Here is a 22,364-nt window from a genome sequence, read left to right as displayed (position 1 = left end):
TCTAAGATCTCTCATATGATTCAAACATTCTCTTTGTGAAACATTTATGCTTGCATCACAATTCACAATATCCGGCACTCTACTAATAGGAAGGTTTGTTTCGCTAAACTTCTCCACTAGACTTTTTACCACATACGGCATCATCCCCAGGTATTTTAAGTAAACCTGACTATTAGGACTAACCAAAAGATGATTGTGCTTCTTGTTAATCTTTCCTACTACCCATATACCATTCTTGTTTGACATAGTTATGCTTACGAGACAACCACATCTACGAGTCAAGGTTCTTCTAGCTACCTACCTTTTATTGATCTAAATCACTTTTATCATTTGATTTTCTATCTTTACAAAATCTTTCACAGGAACACACATATTGACGGTAACGAATCTGATCACTATGTGAAAATTTAATGGTCCTCTTTATCTGTGTTACGTATCCCTCTGAAATGGCAGAATTATGATAGAAAGTTTCAAATTTTTCAAGCGAAGCAAACTTCATACCCTTCCCTGGAACAAAATCATTACCACTCTTATCTTTTGGAGAAATATATGTCTCCATGTCATCATCTGTAGAAGCATCATCCTAAGACAAGAAAATTAATAGGGAAAAATGGTAGTTAATTAGATTTGTTACATTTAAAGTGACTATGTGCAGCAGTTTGTTATGAATAATATCACATCATCTTAATACAATAATATCACTTTCTAGATGCCAACAACCAAATAACATCACCGTAGTTTCTTTGTTATGAATAATCATGCTGAAGTTTTTAGTAAATATTGTTGAAAATATTTACTGCTCATGCAACTAATGTGAATTTAATGTACTATGATCATTTATGCAAAGGTATGAACTAATATGCAACTTCCATATGAATCCCGCAACCTCTTGCTAGTAAATTTGCTATAGCCCCACCATCAGTTGAAAAATAAGATAGATAATAAACTTAATTTAGAGTTTGCTACCATGAATGGAGATGTCGGTGAAGCTTGGACAGAACTTGGAACCATGATTAATTAGTTGCTATGTAGGAGGAATCAACCCGTGCTCACTGGCGGGAGGAGAGCGGTGCCGATGGTCCGATGTTTGCTGAAGGTCTATGACTGTATCGTATGAAGGAGGGAGAGAGTCGTGATCAGTCATTTTTGGGACCAAGAGGCGATGCGGTGTGGGAACATAGTGAAATAAAGAGAAAAAAGGGTACTAGAGAGCGCTAGTGACAAAAAGAGAACCAGAGAGAGATGGAGAGATTAAATGCGTGTTTTTTTCAGAAGACGAAAGGTCTCAAACAAATACAATCTGAACCTCAGATCTACAATCAAATGTCTGATTCAGATTTTTAGGTACACTTTAAGTATGACAAAATGCGTGTTTTCTTCATAATTCCTTCTTTATTGAGAGTATCCTTCACAATCTTTCAACTAATTTAAAATTGTTTTTTCTTACGTGGAATTATGACAAAATCACAAGTATTACCAAACTAAGACGTGCTTTTTCTTGCCCAATTATTGTTTCCTTCTAAAGAAAACAGAAGACGAAAATAATAGAAATAAATATGTTGTTATTCTAAAGAGATAACAGGACCATGTTATTCCGATCCCAGTCGTTGACTGTCGAGATTAGAGTACAAAAAAAAAATTCTTTGAGATTCGTGCATAAAAAACTTTGAATGGTTGGAATAGAAATAACAGGGTTATTCCTGTGATCCCTTAAGAATAACAACATATTCATATCCGAATATAATAGCATTTCTTTATCAGATATTATTAGTTTTCGTTGCATTTAAAATTTAGAGCCCCTTAATGTACAATGCAACTTAATTAATTAAATTATTTATTATTTTGTGGAAAAAGAGGTTCAAAGCGCACTATCAGAGTTCTATATTTGTTTTCTCAAGTAGCTACTCAATTTTCTATAAATTTGAACTTGCAATATTGAATAAGCATATTAATAGTGCTGATTTGACTTCATACAATGCACAAGTTATAAATTTTTTATTTGAACTCTATTATTTGTGTATTATATAAAATCAAACTAGCATTGTCAATTAATATTATCGATTTTTATTTTAATTAACCATTAATGATCAGTGTATAATTGGTAAATAAAACCTAACAACCTGAAATGAACCTATCCAATAGGCTGTACCTGACAGATGGTACTATTCATACTTGATTGAACTCATCCCAAATCTGCTATAGTCACTAAACCACTTTAAGTTCAAAGAATCGGACGAGAGAAATAATAGATAGGTAGGATGACACGTGGCAAGCGGAGGTGGCAATAGAGTGTGTGTGTGTGTCTCCCTTTGGACAGGACATGAACCGGACGGCGCGGTACTCCTCTTGCGCCGTTAACAACTGTTCAACTTCAACTTATTTTTCCAATTCTTTTTTTAGAATTTACAATTTTGTAATTTTATGCATTTTACACTATATAAAATGAGTAGGGTTAAAATCTCTCATTATTTTTGTGTCTACATTATGTTATGCATTCTAATTTCATTTTCAAATTAAGTCCCAACAGCTGATTCAGACCACTCAATGTAATTTTCACATTAAAATGTTCTTCAAGACTGAATTAATATTTTTGGAAAATAATTTAGACAGATACAAAATCAGTGTTTTTGGATAGTCCAAAACAGTGAATTTGTTCCCATCTAAAATTAACAGTAAGAAGTTTTTAAAAATTATAAAATTTAGTCTCCATGCACATTTTAATAAGAAGATAAGAATGTAAAGTATGATTGAAATATAAAAATAAAAATAATGTAGAATTTAAACTGCTCATATAAAAAAAAATTAACACGGAATTTTGGAGTACTGTACAGTTTTAAAACGCGGTTTAGTCATGATTTTCCCATCTCTGTCCCGCAAATTTATTGTATTTTTTATAGAACGGTGTACCGAAATTTTATAATATTTACCTCGGTGCGAAGTTCCAATACACGCTTTCGATTTTCATTTGAGCACGTATCAATAGTATAGATTTGCATGATTGGTATTCGTCAAATAAGTCATAAAAATATATGAAATATGTTACATTAAAAATAAATCATATTTGCATAATTGGTATCCCGTATCCGTAAGAAAATTCATAACAATATATGAAATATGTTACATTAAAAATAAATTTATTTAAGAATCAACATTTAGTATAGTTACAAGGACAACATCCTTTGTATATATGAGATTGTGAGTTCAAAATTAATTCTGATGGGAGGTTTCTTTATAGACATTAAAAATCACATACTTAATTAGCAAAGAGAAAAATTGTCAACACCTTTTAATTGTAGATAGGTTATAACTTTGGTGAGATTCAAAATCCGACCGGGTTTAAAAAGTTTAACGGGTCAGCTGGTTTTGTTGACACTTGATTGATTATCAAGCAATTCTCAACTTGCAAACAAAATTGTTGCAGTGCTATCTAAACTATAAAAAAGTATCTGCAATTTTTTTTTAATCTATTTTAGTAATCATAATATTGTACATGTACATAGAGTAGAGAAAAGGATACAGATCATATCCATCTATTTTATTTTGCCATTAAATTTCATTTGAATTTTCCTCCTTATATACTATGAGAATAGAATAATAGATATATATTATCGATCACATTTATTTAATAGCGTTAAAACAAAACAAAAAAAATTACTAAAATAGATTAAAAAAAAATTGCAGATACTTTTTTATAGTTTAGATAGCACTGCAACAATTTTGTTAGCGAATGGAATTCAATTAGTTAGCGACTGTAATGCTCTGTTTAGTTCTAGAGCATTTCCACCCTAGCTAGTGCATCATGATTGTAGGGAGCAAAAAAGTTCACTAGCTTGAGCGTTTCCGCTCACATATATCCATAGATGTGTGACGATTCCAAGGAACTCTCTACCTCGAGCTTCTAGGCTCACCTTGTACACGAGATAGGCCATGACTTTCCACCATAGTTGGGCTCACGTGTCACGAGTTGTATTCTTTCATTTTGAGTAATAGAAAAGGGGTGCCGACGAGATTGTTCTACTCCGGAGACATGATTGTTTTTATGCCGAACTCTATTATCATCTTGCGTTTCAAATTTATCTAAACTCTACTCTATTTACTTTACTAGTACACACCAGTTTGATAATTATTTGAGTTGCTAATTTAGAGAATTTAAACGAAAAATGTCTAAAAGTCTTTAAGACTCTATTTAATCCTCTCTAAGTGCCGTTAAAAACTATGATAAATCTATATATAATTTGTTGTCTAGTTTTAGAAGAAAATAATTGTCAATATCTAAATAGCCCACAACTTAAATTAGTTACTTTATGACAGTATGTAACTCGTTAGCTGCACTAGTAAATTTTTTACCTATCATTAGTAAAAAAATGTTTAAGGAACAATTTACAATTAAAATGCTTCTCAAGACCACCATAGATAGATTATGGTAAAATCACAATATCTTTTATTTATTTTATTCTACATTCTAAAGGTCCCGTCGAAACATAGGAACAGAATGGTCATCTTTTATGAAATTGTGCTGATTTTGAATGCAATTTTATCCTTAAAAAAAAAAGAAAAAAAGAAAAAAAAGAAAACGTACTCATGAAATCATGAATACAATATTCTATAAAGACATCTAATGTAGAGTCTGGCTAGTATGATATTGGTGTCATATGACACCAACTCCAAAATTTGTTAGATAGATTTCAAACGATAAATCCAAACCGTTCAAACTATTTTAATTACTATATGAGTGATGTGTTTACATGCCAATTTTATATATTTTCGAGTTTTTTTAGTATCAAATCAAGCCGTCAAAAATATTGAAAAATGAATGCATTAAAATTAACTTAAAATCTCTCACATTTGACCACTTGACTTGATACTAAATAAACTCAAAAAATTATAAATTTTGCATATAAACGCACAACTAATGAAGTAGATCGATTTGGATTCTTCGTTTGAAGTCGAGTCAATAGGTTTTAGAATTAGTATTATATAGACTGAAATGACACTGATGCCATACTAGCCGGAGTCTCTAATGTAATACTTTGTAAAGCGTTGATGTACCCATATTCCAATTTCTTCACCAACAAAAAGAAAAAAAACAGAGAGAGAATTAATTCTGAATCCCATAATTTTCCAGTCAGCCATTCAGGTCACCAAACAGTATTGAAGCTACAAATTGAGAACAAAAGCATTTCATTCTCTTCCCTATCCTGAAACAGTACAAAGGCATTTTTTTTTTTTAGTGAAATACAAAAGCATTTGTGTACATCCATTTTATAATAAAATACCAAAAAGTAGTTTAAAGTTGAGATAAACGGCGGGCGGTGGCCCCCATGAGGGTGGTGATGTCATCCAGTTTCGGCCGTTACGGTGGGCCCCCCGTAATGTGACACGTGGCATGAACTAATTGGAAGGATGGCGTGAGGCATTGAAGGCCGAACTAGTTCTTTTTCGGATGTGAATCACCGTAAAAATAAGGATATTATCTTTGATTTTTTTTTTTTCCAGAGAACAGAGGCCGCTAAATCATATTAATAAAACAAGTATTTATTAAGGCGATATATTATAACATTTGTTAGTTTAAAAATGAATTAATATTAAAACAAAGCAGTACTGTTCTATAATTTTTTAAAAATTATTGACAATTATCATCTAACATATTTTAATTAAAATAAAATTTTAACAGAAGTTATATATATGGCTATAGTAAAATAAAATAGAAGAAATATGATTTTATATCTTATGAGATTAGGGAGACAATATTATAATATCCTCTTAACTACTAGACATATTATTTATTTGACCTTCTTACGTCTTAAATTAGATAGAAATATACTCCAATATATTAATATAGCTCCTAACACCTCTTAAATATTTTATTAACCACTTTTTCATGTGAAGAGAAACATAATTTTTAACTCTTGGTGCAAGATGAGAGCAAAAAAACCCCAATTCAAATTCATACTTGTCAGGAAAACATTTAGAATCAATTAGTAATATAAATTCTGTAAAATTATTTAGAAACAAGTCCTGGAAATATTTAGAATTAATTTTTTTTTTAAATATCTAACTTTCTAATATTTAGAATTTAAAATATTATTTAGAAACAAGTCCTGGAAATAATATCTACCTTTCTAATATTTTTTTTTTTTTAAAAGATGGGCCAATCTTTGGAACAAATAATTATTGATCAAGGTTTAAATTTTGGGCTCAAAACGTGACTCACAAATTAATTAAATCAAATAGTTATTGAAGACCAATGACCAAATTAAAGCAACTTAATTGACCACACTAAATTTAGAAAAGGTGGTTCCCCGTTTTCAATTTATTGCTTGAACAGAGAACACAAGAGTGCGTATCCGTAGGGGACTGCTTTAAGATTTGTGCCATGATAAAAGAGCGGTCCTGATTTTCAGCTTGCACCTCAGATACCTGGGTGATACGGATTCACACAAGGAATTCGTATCCTCTGCATTAACTCAAATGGAAATCTTTTGAGTTAATGAATATTGACCATTCGATCTGCTTTAAAATCCGCGCAGACTAAATCTGCACTAATATTAAAGAGCCCTCCTATATATATCATAAGCAAGGATCAAATTCTCTGTTTAAAATCAGATGGTTGAGATTCATTAACTCAAAAGATTCATTTTTGAATTAATGCAGAGGATATGCATTCTTCACACAAGAGGGGGTAAGTGCCTATTTGGTAAAGCCTTTGGTCAGGACTCAGGAGTATTTGGAGGTTGATTCCAGAGCAGTAGCGAATAAAATATTCCCTTTTTTTTTTTTTGTCAGCCCTTGTAAAGAATTTTCAACAGACGTTCCATGCATTTACCAGTAACAACCTCAGGACTCTGATTTGGGTCAATGGAGATATTATAAAATGGCACGAGTATCAAGATATATATTTCTTAAAATATTAGACAAGTGTAGCTGCATCTGCATGAGTATTCATACTCCAGAATAGCTATTATAACTACTGCTCTGACTGGAACGCACAATTTTTCTTTAATTCGGAATAAATTAGACTTTAAACTTTATTCTCTTCACTTATAAATTATAACATCTGTTATATTTGTAAAGAAATCTAATATACTAATATTATCGTAGTTATCATCATTAATTACTACCAACTGTTTCGTTCAAACATTTTCTTTTGACTTTTCAATAATTAATTCAGCAGTGCTCCAATGAAATTCCAACAAAGCTTCCACCAAAGTATTTAAACTGATTAACTGGGCGGAATTAGAAAATTTAAATTGTGGGTCCGAAATTTAAAATGCATATAATGTGGTAGTTGAAACTTAAATTCAAGTCTTCAGAATAAAACAAATAATTTTAATCACCAGACTACATATTTAACATTTTATGAAGAGATTTGATCTATATAAAAACTTTTAACGCAATAAAATATCATAAAATTAAAATATACATAATTAAAATAGAGGAGGGTTCAAATGCCTCTATTTTTTGTGTCTCCATCATGCCTCCATTTTTAAAAACTTTAATAACTCAAAATCTAAAACTTAATTAAGAGTCAAATTAAAACCGTTGAATATGATCTACATCATTTTATCTACACAAGTGTAAAAATTTATGACATTCCAACTTTATTTTGGTTGTTATCATGAGCTTGTAAAAAATGTATAAATGCGGATAATTTAGAGACGTTGATTTTTCAACTTATTGATTCACATAAAAACAAAATTGAAATATGTTAATTTTTTATGAGAACATAGAGAAAATAATATAGATCACATTCAACGGTTTTATTTTTACTTTTAAGTTTTAGATTTTGAACTATAAAAGTTTAAAAAAATGGAGACATAATAGAGACAAAAAAAATGGAGACATTTGAACCCTCATTAAAATATTTAAATTATAGAGATGGCTACGGTCTCCTTAACTTACATTAAGATTCGCCCATGTTGAACAACTAATAAACTTAATACCAATATTAAAAAACTGAATACCAAGACAAATATAATAAATTCTGAAGCTAATAAATTGAATTAATTGTAATATAATAATGCAACCTAGCTACTTTATATTAGGAAAATAACTAAGGCAAATCCATCTAGTCTATGCTCTGGCTAGTAGAGCAAGGTGGTGCGCCAGTAAATTTTTTTAATGAGAATTTGCTAGATAGAGGTTATGCAAGTCAATAGTCATGGAAGGTTGTTCATCAAGTTGATTAGTCATGTATTTAATAACAATTATGGTGGCAGCAATGTTACATAAATAAGATTTGTTATTCCAAAATTATTAAACTATCTTTAAGAAAGTATAAATTATAACTAAGAACATGTATTTTACCTAGAACTATTGCTAATTTAAAATTTATTATAAAAGAAGTTCGGGATTTATGCCTGTAAATAGCAAAAGATATAAAACAAAGAAATTAAGAATTACATTGGATTAATTAATTGACAATTAACAGCTAACCAAGGCTTAATTCCTAAAGAAGGCAAAAGCAGAAAAAAAAAAAAAAAACTTTCCTAAAGGATTAATTGTTTGATCATCTGAATTAATTACTTATATTTATTTGATAAACACTAATTATATGTAGCCCAATTTTGTGTATAACTAAAATTTCGCTATATACATTTATATAAAATGACTTGAAACTTTAATAAAATAATCAGTTACTGTGCTCTAGCGTATGCAGAATACATTCCTAGCTACTGTTCTGTAATTTACCAGATGAGAACATGGTGGAGCTAATAATTAAACCAGTTATTGGATAATACGAAATATTTGGATACACAGACTTTTGGTGATTTAATGATTTATTCTTTGGTTTTGTGGCCCCCAGAACAAATATATATATATGTTTATTTATATTTCTTTTAGAAGCTTAGTCTTGCTTAGAATAGAATGCACTCAAATGAATTAAACATGTGACCGTAAGCTTACTGCTTGCATATACTTTAAAAATCATTAATTTTTATCAATTTATGGATGCCTTATTGTTGTCTACGTTCGGTAGCTTGTATTTCTCTGAAATTGCTTAATGTAAACTTGTAAACCCACTAGGCATATATATTCTATGTGCTTAATCTTTCTATTTGTATGTAACATTGAAATATATAATATATAAATAATATCAATTCAATGGGGTTAATTTTATTCTTTTCTAGAAGTTACAGCGTATAAATTAATGTAACGGACGCACCCAATCATCAACAATCAAAATCATATCACCCTTTGAGTTTGAAAAAGGTCCATTTGTTATATATTAATTAGCACAAATCTTAAAATGATCCCGTACGTTATCTTTTTCATTTAATTTTTTATTATTATTATTTTACTTATTAATTTAATAGCTGATTTTTATATTTTTTCTTTGAGAATGATGCGCCCGTATAAAATTTTATAAATTTAAACACGTTTTGTACAATATATATAGAGAGTCAATGAAAAAAATAATCAAATTAGCTGTGATATATATATATAGGGTTTATCTAAATTGCTGCTGGCAGCATTTCAGCAGAGGTGCTGCCGGGGCTATATTTAGCTGTGTGATGTCCAAATAACAAATCCAAACTGTTAGATGTTTAATTTATATTATAATCTACTTGGAGACCAAATTTTACATTTTTTGGAATTTTTTTTACTATATATTAAGCTGGTTTGAAAGCCGCTGATTTCAGTAAATTTCTGCAGCATTGAAATCAGCGGTTTTCAAACCAGCTTAATATATAGTAAAAAAATTCCAAAAAATGTAAAATTTGGTCTCCAAGTAGATTATAATATAGATTAAACATCTAATGATTTGGATTTATTGTTTGGACATCACAAAACAGAAAAATGGGCGGCAGCACCGCCGGCAGAAATGCTGCTGGCAGCAAATTAGCCACAACCTATATATATATATATATATAGAGTACGGCTAACGCGCTTCCTCTAGCATATGGGCCGAAATGCTTCCGGTGGAAAGTTAAAATTTTAAAATCCAAAAAGTCGATCTGAACCGTTCATCTTCTTCTCCATATTAATATCTGCTTGGAGACCAAATTTTACATTTTTCTGAAATTTTTTACTATTTATTAAGCCATTTTGAAAATCACTGATCCAACGGTGGGTTACCAAACAGTAAAAATCAGAAGCTACCGTTGGATCAGCGATTTTCAAAATGGCTTAATAAATAGTAAAAAATTTCAGAAAAATGTAAAATTTGGTCTCCAAGCAGGTATTAATATGGAGAAGAAGATGAACGGTTCAGATCGACTTTTTGGATTTTGAAATTTCAACTTTCCACCGGAAGCATTTCGGCCCATATGCTAGAGGAAGCACGTTAGCCGTACTCTATATATATATATATAGAGAGAGAGAGAGAGAGAGAGAGAGAGATAGGCTAATATACAATCGATTGTTTCTGAGGTCCCGTACAACCAAGTAATTTTCCAATTTTCAAAGTCTAAATGATCGATCCAAACCGTTCATCCTGTTCTCCATATTAATATGTGCTTGGAGACCAAATTTTACATTTTTCTTAATTTTTTTACTATTTATTAAGCCACTTTGAAAATCGCTGATCCAACGTGGCTTCTGATTTTACTGTTTTGTTAAGCCACCGTTGGATCAGCGGTTTTCAAAGTGGCTTAATAAATAGTAAAAAAATTCAGAAAAATGTAAAATTTGGTCTCCAAGCACATATTAATATGGAGAACAAGATGAACGGTTTGGATCGATCATTTGGACTTTAAAAATAGAAAAATGACTTGGTTGTATGGGACCTCAGGAACAATCGATTGTATATTAGCCTACCTCTATATATATATATATATTCTATTAATTTTACTATATTCATATTTGATCTATTAATTTAATTTTGAATTAATTCAGAATATTATAAAATTTTATGTGAATACATCACTCGTGAAAAATAAAAAAATTACATATTTATGTTTCACTTGACTAAAGAAATTTCTAGAAAAGATATCCTAGAGAATTAAAAAAAAATGCATAATGCATGATTATGTTGCATTCTGTTATTGACAATATATATAAAGTAGCACCTTCCAAATTTCACTTCAACTACTTTTGCCACCCATTAATTAGGCACAAAACAAGCAAAACCCCCCAAAAAATCACATGAAAAAACCATCAATAAAAAAGAATACACATTATAAGCACAAGTTATTTCTCTCTTTATGAAAAGAAAATATGATGGTCAAACTACAAATTAATTAGATTTAATAAAGTCGAAACATGCATGAAACTGCCATCTAAAGAGACCGAACCGAAATTTCAGAAACGTTTTGATCAATAACTAAAAGCTCAGGTTTTTCACAAGCTTTTATTCAAGCAAAAGTTCTGCTTCTAGTTTCCTTTTTTTGAAAAAAAGAGAGGTGAAAATATCACCTGCCGACTTCAGTTTTTAACAGGTGTAAATTAATGTGCTTCTAGTTAATACCGTTGAATTCAATTAAAGCAGTAATCATTTGTAATTAAAGAAAGCAATAGCACAACAAAATTAAAAACCGGTACATATATATATAAAAATAAAATAATAAAAAGGGGGAAGGAATGAAGTCAAAGAGAAACATGTGGCACCATGACCTAATACTATCGGAAATATTTTATTGATCACTTCAGAAGCACAAATTCTGTTTATATTAAATACAAGTATTGGTGAACAATGTGTAAATTGTACATTGATGAATGACGTGTTGGACATTTATTGATGAATCAATTTTGAACAAACCGAATCTTAAATAATTGTTATCATCATTTTATAATTATAATAGATCAAGTCACAAAACCCATCAAGTACCAAACTTAGCAAAATTTATCCAGCACTGACACCATATATGAAGTCGATCCCAAAACCGGAAAAACTGCAGTCGGGAGAGAGAAACGGCCTGACCGAAATTATCACAAATCTCGGTACCGTTTTCGGAATAATAATAGAATACAAGGAAAAATAAAATAAAACAAAAAAGAACCAAAAGAACCATATATTTAGCTTCTACGCATCTGAAAAATGGACAGCCCATATAAAGGCAAGATGGATGCGGACACGTTTTCCTCATACTGTACCTCGTTAACTAAATATTGCCATTAAGTCCCTAAAATATGTTTATTTTCAATAAACTCATTAATCATAACCTAATTTTTGCTAAGAGTATTAATTATGAATGTATTATCATTAAATATATTAATATTAATTAATGGATAAAAGAACACAATATTAATGCCCAGATGTTGTTTTAACTTTTAACCAATCACCAAGAGGCTAGAAACTATATGTAAGGTATATCAAACTCTTATAATATATATACATATTTCTAGATAGTATATACACTCGTAAACAAAGAATATTAATTTTTCGTCAAACTATAATATATGCTCGCCTGAAATTAGGATATGCGTATGTGTTTATTAAAACTATCATGTACACTTTCAACTAGAATTCACATCTAATAACTTATCTAAGAAAAAATTAATGCACTTAAAAAAAAAAATGTACTATGTGTTTTGTCAAATCACAAGGGAGAGGTTGGAAGTTTTGAGTATATTCCCATATATATAATTTGACTTTGTTTGAGAAAAATATGTATTATTGAGAGGATACAATTGCAAAAAAAATCAACAGTGAACATATAGCGTGTAGTAATAAGATCAAATGCCATGTTATCTTTCACGTGGTAGATGTAATACTACTGCTAGTGCTAGACCAGCTTCTGGGATTTGCCCTGTATACATTTCTAGAGAGAGAAAGACCGATTTGTATTGGGAATATTTTGTCATGTATTTTTTTTCCATCTCGCATGTTTGCTTCACGCAATATGCAAAGTATTAGAAAGAAAGCAAGAGAGAGAGAGAGAGAGAGAGAGAGAGAGAGTGAGAAGTGTGGTAGGCTTCACTTCCTGCCGTGGCTTTAAAGTCTCATCAATACAACGAAACCAAAACAAAACTATACTATTATTTTTACCGGAAAATTTTTAACACAAAAAACGCTCAGAACTATGCAATATAAAATTCACATATAAAACCCTAAATAGTAACCCATCATGACCCTGCACCCATAACACCCAAAATCACCCCTCTTAATCCCTCTCTCTTCTCTTCTCATCCTCTTCCCCTCTCTACCTCCCCTAAAAATCCAACCTCAATCCACCTCTAGAAACATGAGTGGAGTCAACCCCAGCGGAGCAACCACTAGTGGAGGAGGTGGTGCTTGCAGTGGTTCTAGTTCCGGTAGCGGTGCTGGCTCTGGTGCTAGCACCGGGCCTTGTGGCGCATGCAAGTTCCTCCGCCGCAAGTGTGTGAACGGGTGCATATTTGCACCTTACTTTGATGCGGAGCAGGGTGCGGGGCACTTTGCGGCCGTGCACAAGGTGTTTGGTGCTAGCAATGTGTCGAAACTGCTCATGCAGATACCGGCACATCGCAGGCTCGATGCCGTTGTTACAATTTGTTATGAGGCACAAGCCAGGTTGAGGGATCCTGTTTATGGATGCGTTGCGCATATCTTCGCGCTTCAGCAACAGGTATGCTTTCTTAAATGGCTAGGGTTTGAATTTGTAAATTATTATTTTTTTTCTTCTTTTTGAACTTCTGTTCTCCAAATCTCTATTTGCTTGTGTAATTTTTCTTTCCATTATAACTTGCCTTGATCTCTACCTCTCTCTTTCTGTTTGGGGAAATTAAGAAAGTGTTCATATTTTCAGCAAGTAGTTCAGGAAATACAAAGTGCAAAGTGCAACCATTTGTAAGTGAAATATTGTCAATTATGTTGAATGTGTTCGGGGACAAACGGGTTAAGTATCTTTTGTGTACTTGAAGAAGAATTTGGGATGAAGTTGCAAGACAAAGGGAATAGGGAAGGGAAGGGAAGAAAAGACAAGATTCCTGTCAGTAGTTCTTAAAGAATTTCATTAAATTTCAAGAAAAGATCGATCGCAATGATATATGTCACATCAATCATAACATAAAAATTACATAAAGGTAAAGAAAACTCATGATTTGACAATGATTTTTTTTTTTAATAATGAATGCAAAAGAATTTTGTATAGGGAGCAAGGTGCATAAATTTTCGTTTTACAAAAGATCTATTAACTGCAAGTTAGTTTGAATCTTTTAATGTGCTTTGAAAGATTTAGCTGAATTTGAGCTGAGAATTGGGAGTCCTTATTTGTTTGTTTCGGGCCTCTATCTTAAAAGGGTTTGTCACTTTCTAGAGAGAGAAAAGGGGTAACCGAAGCAAAATATGGCAAACAACCCCTTTCTGTTATATCTCTTACCTCTCTTTCTCTCTCTCTCCACAAGTGCATTTCTTGAACGTCAAATACGCTTGCTTTTCTTGTACCAGAAGTCTAATACCAATCTCTTAGCACATGGGCTCGCTTCATCTTGGGAGTAACATTTATTTTTGTATTGTTCAAATCTTATTATATAATATGAATTATTGTCAAACTTCACTAATTTTTCAAACAAATGTACTAGTCACAAACTTTAACACAATCCAGTATTCTTCTTTCTGTACTTTTTATATATAATTTCCAGAATTTTGTTGGGATCAGTCACAGAGAGAGATAGAGAGCGATTGTGCATTACAGGCATGCATTACTTGGTACCAAAGTTAGCTCGACCAAATCACAATTTGAATAAGCTCACCTACTCACAAACATAGACTATACTATATCTTATATATATTAATACAAGTTCTCATTGCATATATTTACTCAAGCTCAATCTTTTGGGGACTTCAAGTAACATACAGGTCATTTGTTTCGCGGGGACAATTAAGCAGATCATATTTATAGCCTTGTTAGAATGTTAATTAACTTCATATATTACTTTTTCATGCAGGTGGTTAATCTTCAAGCTGAATTGACCTACCTCCAAGCGCACCTTGCAACTCTAGAGCTCCCATCGCCGCCACCTCTTCCGACCCCACCAGTGCCCAATCCAATCATGCCACCTCAGCATTTCTCTATCTCTGACCTTCCATGTGCCAGCTCAGCTGGACTTCCACAGAGTGGAGTTGACCTGTCCTCCCTCTTTGACCCCTCAATTGGACCCACTGGGGGCCTTGTAGGAAACTTTGGTCCCTCTCAGTGGGGCCCACCTCACCCGCGTCAGCAATCTGGCAGCTCAGGTGGGGGTGACCTCCAGGCACTGGCAAGAGAGCTGCTTGACCGGCATAGGGGTGGGTCGGGCGTTTCTCCCGACCGGCCTTCTTCTCTCTCTAAATAAGAAAGAGAAGCATGCATGATGGCTTTAACAAAAGGAAGATGAAATGCATGCTAATGAAATAATTAACAAGATGTTAAGGTGAAGACTAAGGGCATGGTAGGTACCCGGCATTGGCCGTTTTTCGTAATTTCCATCAATTTGTTTCTTTATTTTCTTTTTTTTTATTGGATAATTAACCCAACTTTTGGAAGAGATGTAGCTCACTTTTGGAATACTGTTTCATTGGTCTAAGAAAGGGAAAAGGAACATTTTCTTTTGCTAATGGATTTGCTCAACTTTTTAGTTTTTAATGCTAAATGATGGTCAGATTTAAGTGCAAAATCTATGGTCTAGTATCTTTCAGTCAAGCTTGCTTTGAAAATTCTAACTTGTGCATAAAATTTAGTTTTGATCAGTAACTTCAATATTTTAAGTTCATAGATGCTAGGTCTCCATTTCATTTATGAAAAAAGACATCCAGTGTCTCTTTTTAGTAGACATATTTTTGGACATCATCCTAGATTTGCTGATGTTGGTAGTGCTGATAGTATATCCATTGTTAGTATATAATGTAGAACATTCATTCTCTCTTAGGTAGGCCCATCTATGTACTAAATTTTGGTATCATGAAATGATAAATGCATATGTTGGTAGTACTTATAGTATCTCCATTGTTAGTATATATATATATATAATGTAGAACATTCATTCTCTCTTAGGTAGGCTCATCTATGTACTAAAGCGTGGTATCATGAAATGATAAATGCATCTCCCTACTCTCACTTTCTAACTGGATATATTATTAGCGAAAGGGGGATTAATGATTGGGTAGCTTTAGATAGAAAGGAAATTTGGTGGCATCTTTGACTGGTGCAATTATTTGGGCTAAAAATTCCCTTGTATTCTGGGTCTTGTTGTTGTTTTCGTTAGAGAAATGATCATTTCAAGGAGACCAAACCAGTGTTTATAGGGAATTTCACTTATAAATGCACTTATAGCTGGTCATCTACCATATTGTTTTGCATTGTTTGAATAAAATTAATTCTGATATAACCCTACGATTTCATGATATTTCAGTACGTATTCCTCTTGCAATCTGGACTGTGTTTTTTTTTTCTTTTCTTTTTCTTTTTCGGGTTGTCATATTGTATGTTGAAGCATTATTTAAGAAGGTTCTGTAATAAAAATGATTGTATATCATTTAACTTCATTTGTGAAGATAAATAAAATTAGCTTCACTGCCATCAACTTTGTTGTCATATATAAGTAGTTCAAGCCATTTTTCAGGAATCTATTAATGCAGCAACTTATATGTATTCATTTATGTTTATATATTTGGATAACTTTTCATGCATTGATCGATATGGGTTTCTTATGGTGTTGTGGTTCATTTTGGCCGGAGGATCTGATCTTGTTATGGGGCGTATATTGATCATAAAATAAATATAAAGTCTCTCTCTCTCTCTCTCTCTCTTTTTTGAAATCCTGACAGAGGCTGCCTAGGTTCTCTCTCTCTCTCTCTCTCTCTCTCTATATATATATATATATATATGATATATGTTTTGTATATCATTTTTTCTTTTTTATGCGATGATGATCGATAAATGTCAATTTGTAGTTGCAATAAATGAAAAATAACTGTTATATTGATGACCATATTACACTACATGTGATGGAATTTGGATTGTTCTTCTGTTTTTTTTTTTTTTTCTGTGCTCATTTGGACTATTGTCATACATATGAGGGCATGAGGCTATCTATGAAGAAACTTATTTATATATATTTGGTACCAAATATAATTGGTGGATTATTAAGAAAAATTATGATAAAAATGACCTATTACATTCAGAGAATTAAAGTTCACGAAATATTAGGAACATTAATTTGTCTCTATCTATTAACGACCTTATATTTTGTCTTTTCTAGTCAAATGCCCATAAGTCGTGGTGGGATAAGTACATTTATAAATAGATGACAATTTATGATAATTAAGTTGTCAACTGACAACAGTAGCATTTAATTCTATCACTCGTTAACTTGTCAAGTAATCTAAAGTGAGAGAGGTCATAACAAAAATGAAATAATTAAAAACCGATAGAGACTTTAAACAACAAAAGAGGTGGGGGTTGAGTTTTAAATTTTAAGGGGCTTTATCAATGCATGAGAAAGAATGAATGGCCATGCATGATCCTTATTCCTTCTTTGATGGTACTTTAGATTTGTTTTGGAGTGGAGACTTTGATTTTCAAATGATTTCTCCTTTTATAAGAAATACGGACTACAATTAATTATTAGCACCAAATATATATAAATTTCTTCATTGCCTCATAGGACAATAATCCAAGTTATCACAAAAAAAAAAAAACACAGAAGAACGGTCCAAATGGCATCACACATATAGGTGTATTTTGGTAAATGGTCATCAGTATAGAACAGTTCTTTTTAAAACAAAAACAAAATATTCAACATCCAAAAAACATCCAGATGCATGGAATATCCTAGTTTTCATTATAACATAACATGCATATGATTCATGATTGAAGAGCTAAACTTTAAAAAGGCTAGTAAATTCCACTTAATTCAATATATAAAAATAATCATATTAAGTCTAATTATCATGAGTACACAAGTATAGTCTTATAAGTAGATTATTAGCTAATTTCCACTCATCACAGCGTACAGCTTTTGATTTGAGAAAAGAAGTAACTATTTATCTTAAAGGAGGTACATTTTTTTTTAGGAGAACTAGGGGTCATATGCCCATATTTGATTGATTGTAAAACTTAAAGGAGGTACATTTGCAGTTGTATAATTCTCTTTCGGGTACAAAGAAATATGGCTTGCTATGCCACCAAACTCCGGGTACTATTGGTTCGATAGAGATGTAGCTAGGGTAATATATATATATAGCCGAATGTTTGGTACTCAAGTTTATTTGTGAATAATATAGAAGAATATACTTTTCTTTTTCTCAAGAAACAAATACAAATACAATTGGGTTAAAGTGAAAATCGGTCAAAGAAAGCTTAGAAAATTTTCTTCTAACTCTTAGGTGATAGAAGAGTTTTCGAGTCCGAATTTGCTGTAATTCCGAGAGGAATTATAGGATTTTGAAATTCTCATATCAACCGTTCAAACTTTTCCATGCGTGGATCTCGAAAACGTTCTAAAAAAAAAAAAGTTTTCATGCACGCATCTCAAAAAAGACCAATGGTTGAGATCGAGATTACAGGTCTTGTAATTTGCCAAGAATTACAGTAGATTGATTTTCAGAGTTTTCCCGGAAGACAATCCAAATTCTTGAACATTTTACAGCATATGAATGCCATTAATTGTCTTTTTTTTTATTCTATTATTTAATCAATTTCTTCCCTAGTAATTAATTATATTCTTTAAGCAATAATAATAATGATAATAACATTTAAAACAACAAAAATAATATTTTAAATAACATTCTTAGATTTAATTTCTGGGACCAATCTATTTTTCGAGCGATTGTCGTTATTCATATCATTATAATCATTATTAGTACTAAAATTATTAATAATTAATATATTTTATTGTTGTTGTTATACTATTTTTATTATTTGCTATTGTTATTATTATTCATTATTTGATAATATTACCACCATAAAATTTATGAAGGAGATAAGTCCTGTGTGAAAATCAAGCTAGCATGTCATATTAATTCTCCCCAGATATACAGTGTTAAATTGGATGCTTGGTAAAAACACTATAACTGAGCGAATGTTGGGAGAATTTTGGCTCATAATTCCAAACTTCACATAACTTATTTTCTCCTTTTATTTATTATCTCTATATACATATTAATATTAACGGTGCTATGTCATTTTTTATTGTAAAAGATAAGACCAACTACGGGATTTAATCAAAATTGTATTTTTGTATTTTTTTTTTTATGGTGAAACAAATCAAGCTGTTAAGAATGAATTTGGAGTTGAATTAGCGAAGGCCTTTATTAGGCCTCGTATTTGACAGGCTATAACTCAAACTGCTGTATTCGCTCTAATACAAGTCCAAACTACTACCTAATATATGTCCTTGGGCTGTCCATGGGCTTCAAACAAATCAGGTGAGACGACCGATTTTGATGTAAATATCTCTGCTTTATTTATTTTTTTTGGAAAAAGCCAGTAGGCAATATATATTCTTCTATTGATCTGGCATTACTTGCAAACGAATCGAACTGAATTGAACTTACCCTAGAGTGAGTTTGAATTTGAATAAGATTTGAACCGAACTGATTTGATTTGTTTTAGAACGAACTAATTTCGAATCAAATTAATTGCGAACTACAAATTTTACGAATCGAAGTCAATCCAATTACGAACTACAATTTTTATGGCAATCCCTGGTCATACCAGTAGTTTATACATTAGTTTTTTTTTCTTACGTAACAAAATTCACACTGATGAATTATGGGCCAGCTTAAGATTCCTTTACCTTTTATGGTACTTGATTGATCAAAATCATGGCATAGACCTAGTCAAATGAAACTAATTCCGTTGTTAATTTGTTAAGCCAAGTAAAGGTGTTTGGAACACTATAGTAGTGTCTCTATATGGCAAAACAATAGGGCATTTACAACCCTAATACAACACTCCAATTGAAGGTGTTTAAAGCACCCTAGTAGTGACTATATAGCAAGATAATAGGGCATTTACAACCTTAATACGACACTCCAACTAAAGGTATTTGGAGTCATCTAGTTGTATCTCTAGATGGCAAGATAATATGACATTTACAACCCTAATACAACACTCCAATTGAAGGTGTTTGGAGCGCTCTAGTAGTCTCTATAAGGCAGAATAATAGGGCATTTACAACCTTAATACAACACTCCAATTGAATGTGTTTGGAGCATTGTACCATTAACCAACCGGTGTGGTATAAGGCTATGAAAGAAGAACTTCAATCCTTAGAAAAAAAAATGACACATGGACCATTGTACCATTACCAAAAAATAAAAAACCCATTGGATGCAAATGAGTTTATAAAATAAAATATCAAAGTGATGGATCCATAGAACGATATAAGACCCGGCTAGTTGCCAAAGGGTATACCTAAACATATGGTATTGATTACCAAAAGACCTTTGCTCAGGTAGCAAAGATGAATACCATAAGAATTTTGCTTTCAATAGCGGTAAATAATAGGTGGAACTTATGTCAAATGGATGTCAAAAATGTGTTTCTTCAAGGAACACTTGAAGAAGAGGTTTATATGACCCAACCATCAGGTCATGTAAAAGAAAAAAAATACTAACCTTGATTGTAGGTTAAATAAGTCAATTTATGGACTTAAACAATCGCCAAATGCATGATATGGAAAACTCTTTCAATATTTAATTTTTCTCGGTTTTAAAGTAAGTCAATCCGATACATCACTATTTTCAAAACATGAAAATAATGATTCAACCATTGTTCTTGTTTATGTTGATGACATAATCATTACCGGAAATAATTATGAAAAAATTGACAATGTTAAAAAACACTTAAAAGAAAATTTTGAAATAAAGGATCTCTGTAGACTTAAATATTTTTTAGGAATTGAAATAGCTCATTCTATCAAGAGATTATTTATCTCACAAAGAAAAATATACCATTGACCTTCTAAAAGAAATGAGAAAATTAGGATCCAAACTGGCATTAACACCAATTGATAGCAATTGTAAATTGAATTCCGAAGAAGGAGAACCATTGGAAGATATCAATCTATTCCAACGACTTGTAGGTAAGTTAATTGATCTAACGGTAACAAGGCCAGATATATCATTTGCGATAAGCCAAATTAGCAAATTCATGCACGCACCAAGAAAACCTCAGTTGGATGCAATTGATAGAATTTTGAGATACTTATAAAAATCACCCAGAAAGGGTGTATTGATGAAAAACAATAAATCTAATGATGTGTGTGGCTATGCCGATGCAGATTAGGCCGGGAGTTTTGATAAAAAAATCAACAACCGACTATTACACATTTGTAGGCGGAAACTTAGTCACATAAAAAAACAAGAAGCAAAATGTCGTGGCACGATCAAGTGCGAAAGCAGAATATCGTGCCATGGCATCCACCACAAGTGAACTCACGTAGATCAAACAATTACTTGAAGAATTGAACTTCAAAATTGATAAACCAATGAAGATGTTTTCCAATAACAATGCGGCAAGGCACATTGCTTCAAATGCCGTATTTCATGAAAGAACAAAGCATATTGAAATTGATTGTCATTTCATAAGAGAAAATGTGCAAGCGAAAGAGATTGAAACCCCTTACATGAAGAATCAAGACCAATTAGCCGATATCTTCACTAAGGGACTAATTTTGAAAGTATTTGAAAAAATAACAAGCAAGCTAGGATTAATCGATATTTATAATCCTAGCTTGAGGGGGAGTGTTGAAAAATAGATAAATTAGAAGAGTTAAATTGTAAAAATAAAGATGAGGGTAAATTTCTAATTTAGAACAATTAGAATTGTAACGTTGGAAATACCAACGGTAAAATAGGAGAGGATCAGGCTATAAATACCTCCTGCATATACTGTAGAGATATATAAGAAAAAATAGAAAAAATACAAGTTCTCTCATCTCTCTATTTTCTATAGAAATTAACAGGTACTGGTACTTCAAGCTGGTACAGGAATGTGGACTAGTTAATCAATCATACAAAGTTTATTTTTCTCGCAATTTCAGTTTACGGAAACATAAGCAGATTTCAACTTATTAAAGTTATAGCACAATCAGAATTAAAAAGCAAAACCCAAAAACAATTTAACCTGACAACAATAAATTATAAAAAAAAAAAAAAGCCTTCCTTTGTATGAGAGGATGCAGTTTATAATCGAGAATGGAAACTCTGGAGATAAAGATGTACTTACAACTACGGAAAAAAAAAAAAAAATGTATAGTTGAGATATTCTGTGTCATAGGCAAAACATTGATATGTAGGAAATTATGCGGAGTTCAGTATATTAAATATTCTTTTTAGATGAGAAAATAAAGTTTTTACTATGTACTTATGCACTAAGGATCGTTATGACAGCATAATTTATACTAATAGTAGATGAAAATCAAAATTGATTGCACATGCAAAAAAAATAAAAATAAAAATAAAAATACATGGAAGTGGGATGTGAGAACCATTTAATTTACTTGTTAAAATATGT

General features: G+C 31.6%; 1 protein-coding gene and 1 long non-coding RNA gene across 2 annotated transcripts; one reads left to right on the top strand and one right to left on the bottom strand.

The window, feature by feature from the left end:
- Positions 1-423: 423 nt before the first annotated feature.
- On the bottom strand, positions 424-1,146 carry LOC144547654 (uncharacterized). The gene is made up of 2 exons (XR_013509127.1): positions 967-1,146; positions 424-583 (listed from the first exon to the last, which is right to left on the bottom strand). It is a non-coding gene; the product is annotated as an uncharacterized LOC144547654 (long non-coding RNA).
- An 11,872-nt stretch (positions 1,147-13,018) lies between these two features.
- On the top strand, positions 13,019-15,473 carry LOC144547500 (LOB domain-containing protein 30-like). Its single transcript, XM_078296167.1, has 2 exons — positions 13,019-13,490; positions 14,812-15,473. The coding sequence occupies exons 1-2, from the start codon at positions 13,128-13,130 to the stop codon at positions 15,196-15,198; spliced, it is 750 nt and encodes a 249-aa protein (XP_078152293.1). The 5' UTR covers positions 13,019-13,127; the 3' UTR covers positions 15,199-15,473.
- The last annotated feature ends 6,891 nt before the right edge of the window (positions 15,474-22,364 follow it).

Source organism: Carex rostrata, chromosome 31, assembly GCF_964058835.1.
Source record: "Carex rostrata chromosome 31, lpCarRost1.2, whole genome shotgun sequence".
NCBI classification, from domain to species: domain Eukaryota; kingdom Viridiplantae; phylum Streptophyta; class Magnoliopsida; order Poales; family Cyperaceae; genus Carex; species Carex rostrata.
This window is presented reverse-complemented; position numbering and strand designations above follow the sequence as displayed.

What these genes read in the sequence shown, in the direction of transcription:
- LOC144547500 (XM_078296167.1), top strand. Translation starts at nt 13,128, where the DNA reads ATGAGTGGAGTCAACCCCAGCGGAGCAACCACTAGTGGAGGAGGTGGT. An exon ending in TCTTCGCGCTTCAGCAACAG is followed by an intron (nt 13,491 to 14,811) that starts GTATGCTTTCTT and finishes TTTTTCATGCAG; the next exon opens with GTGGTTAATCTTCAAGCTGA.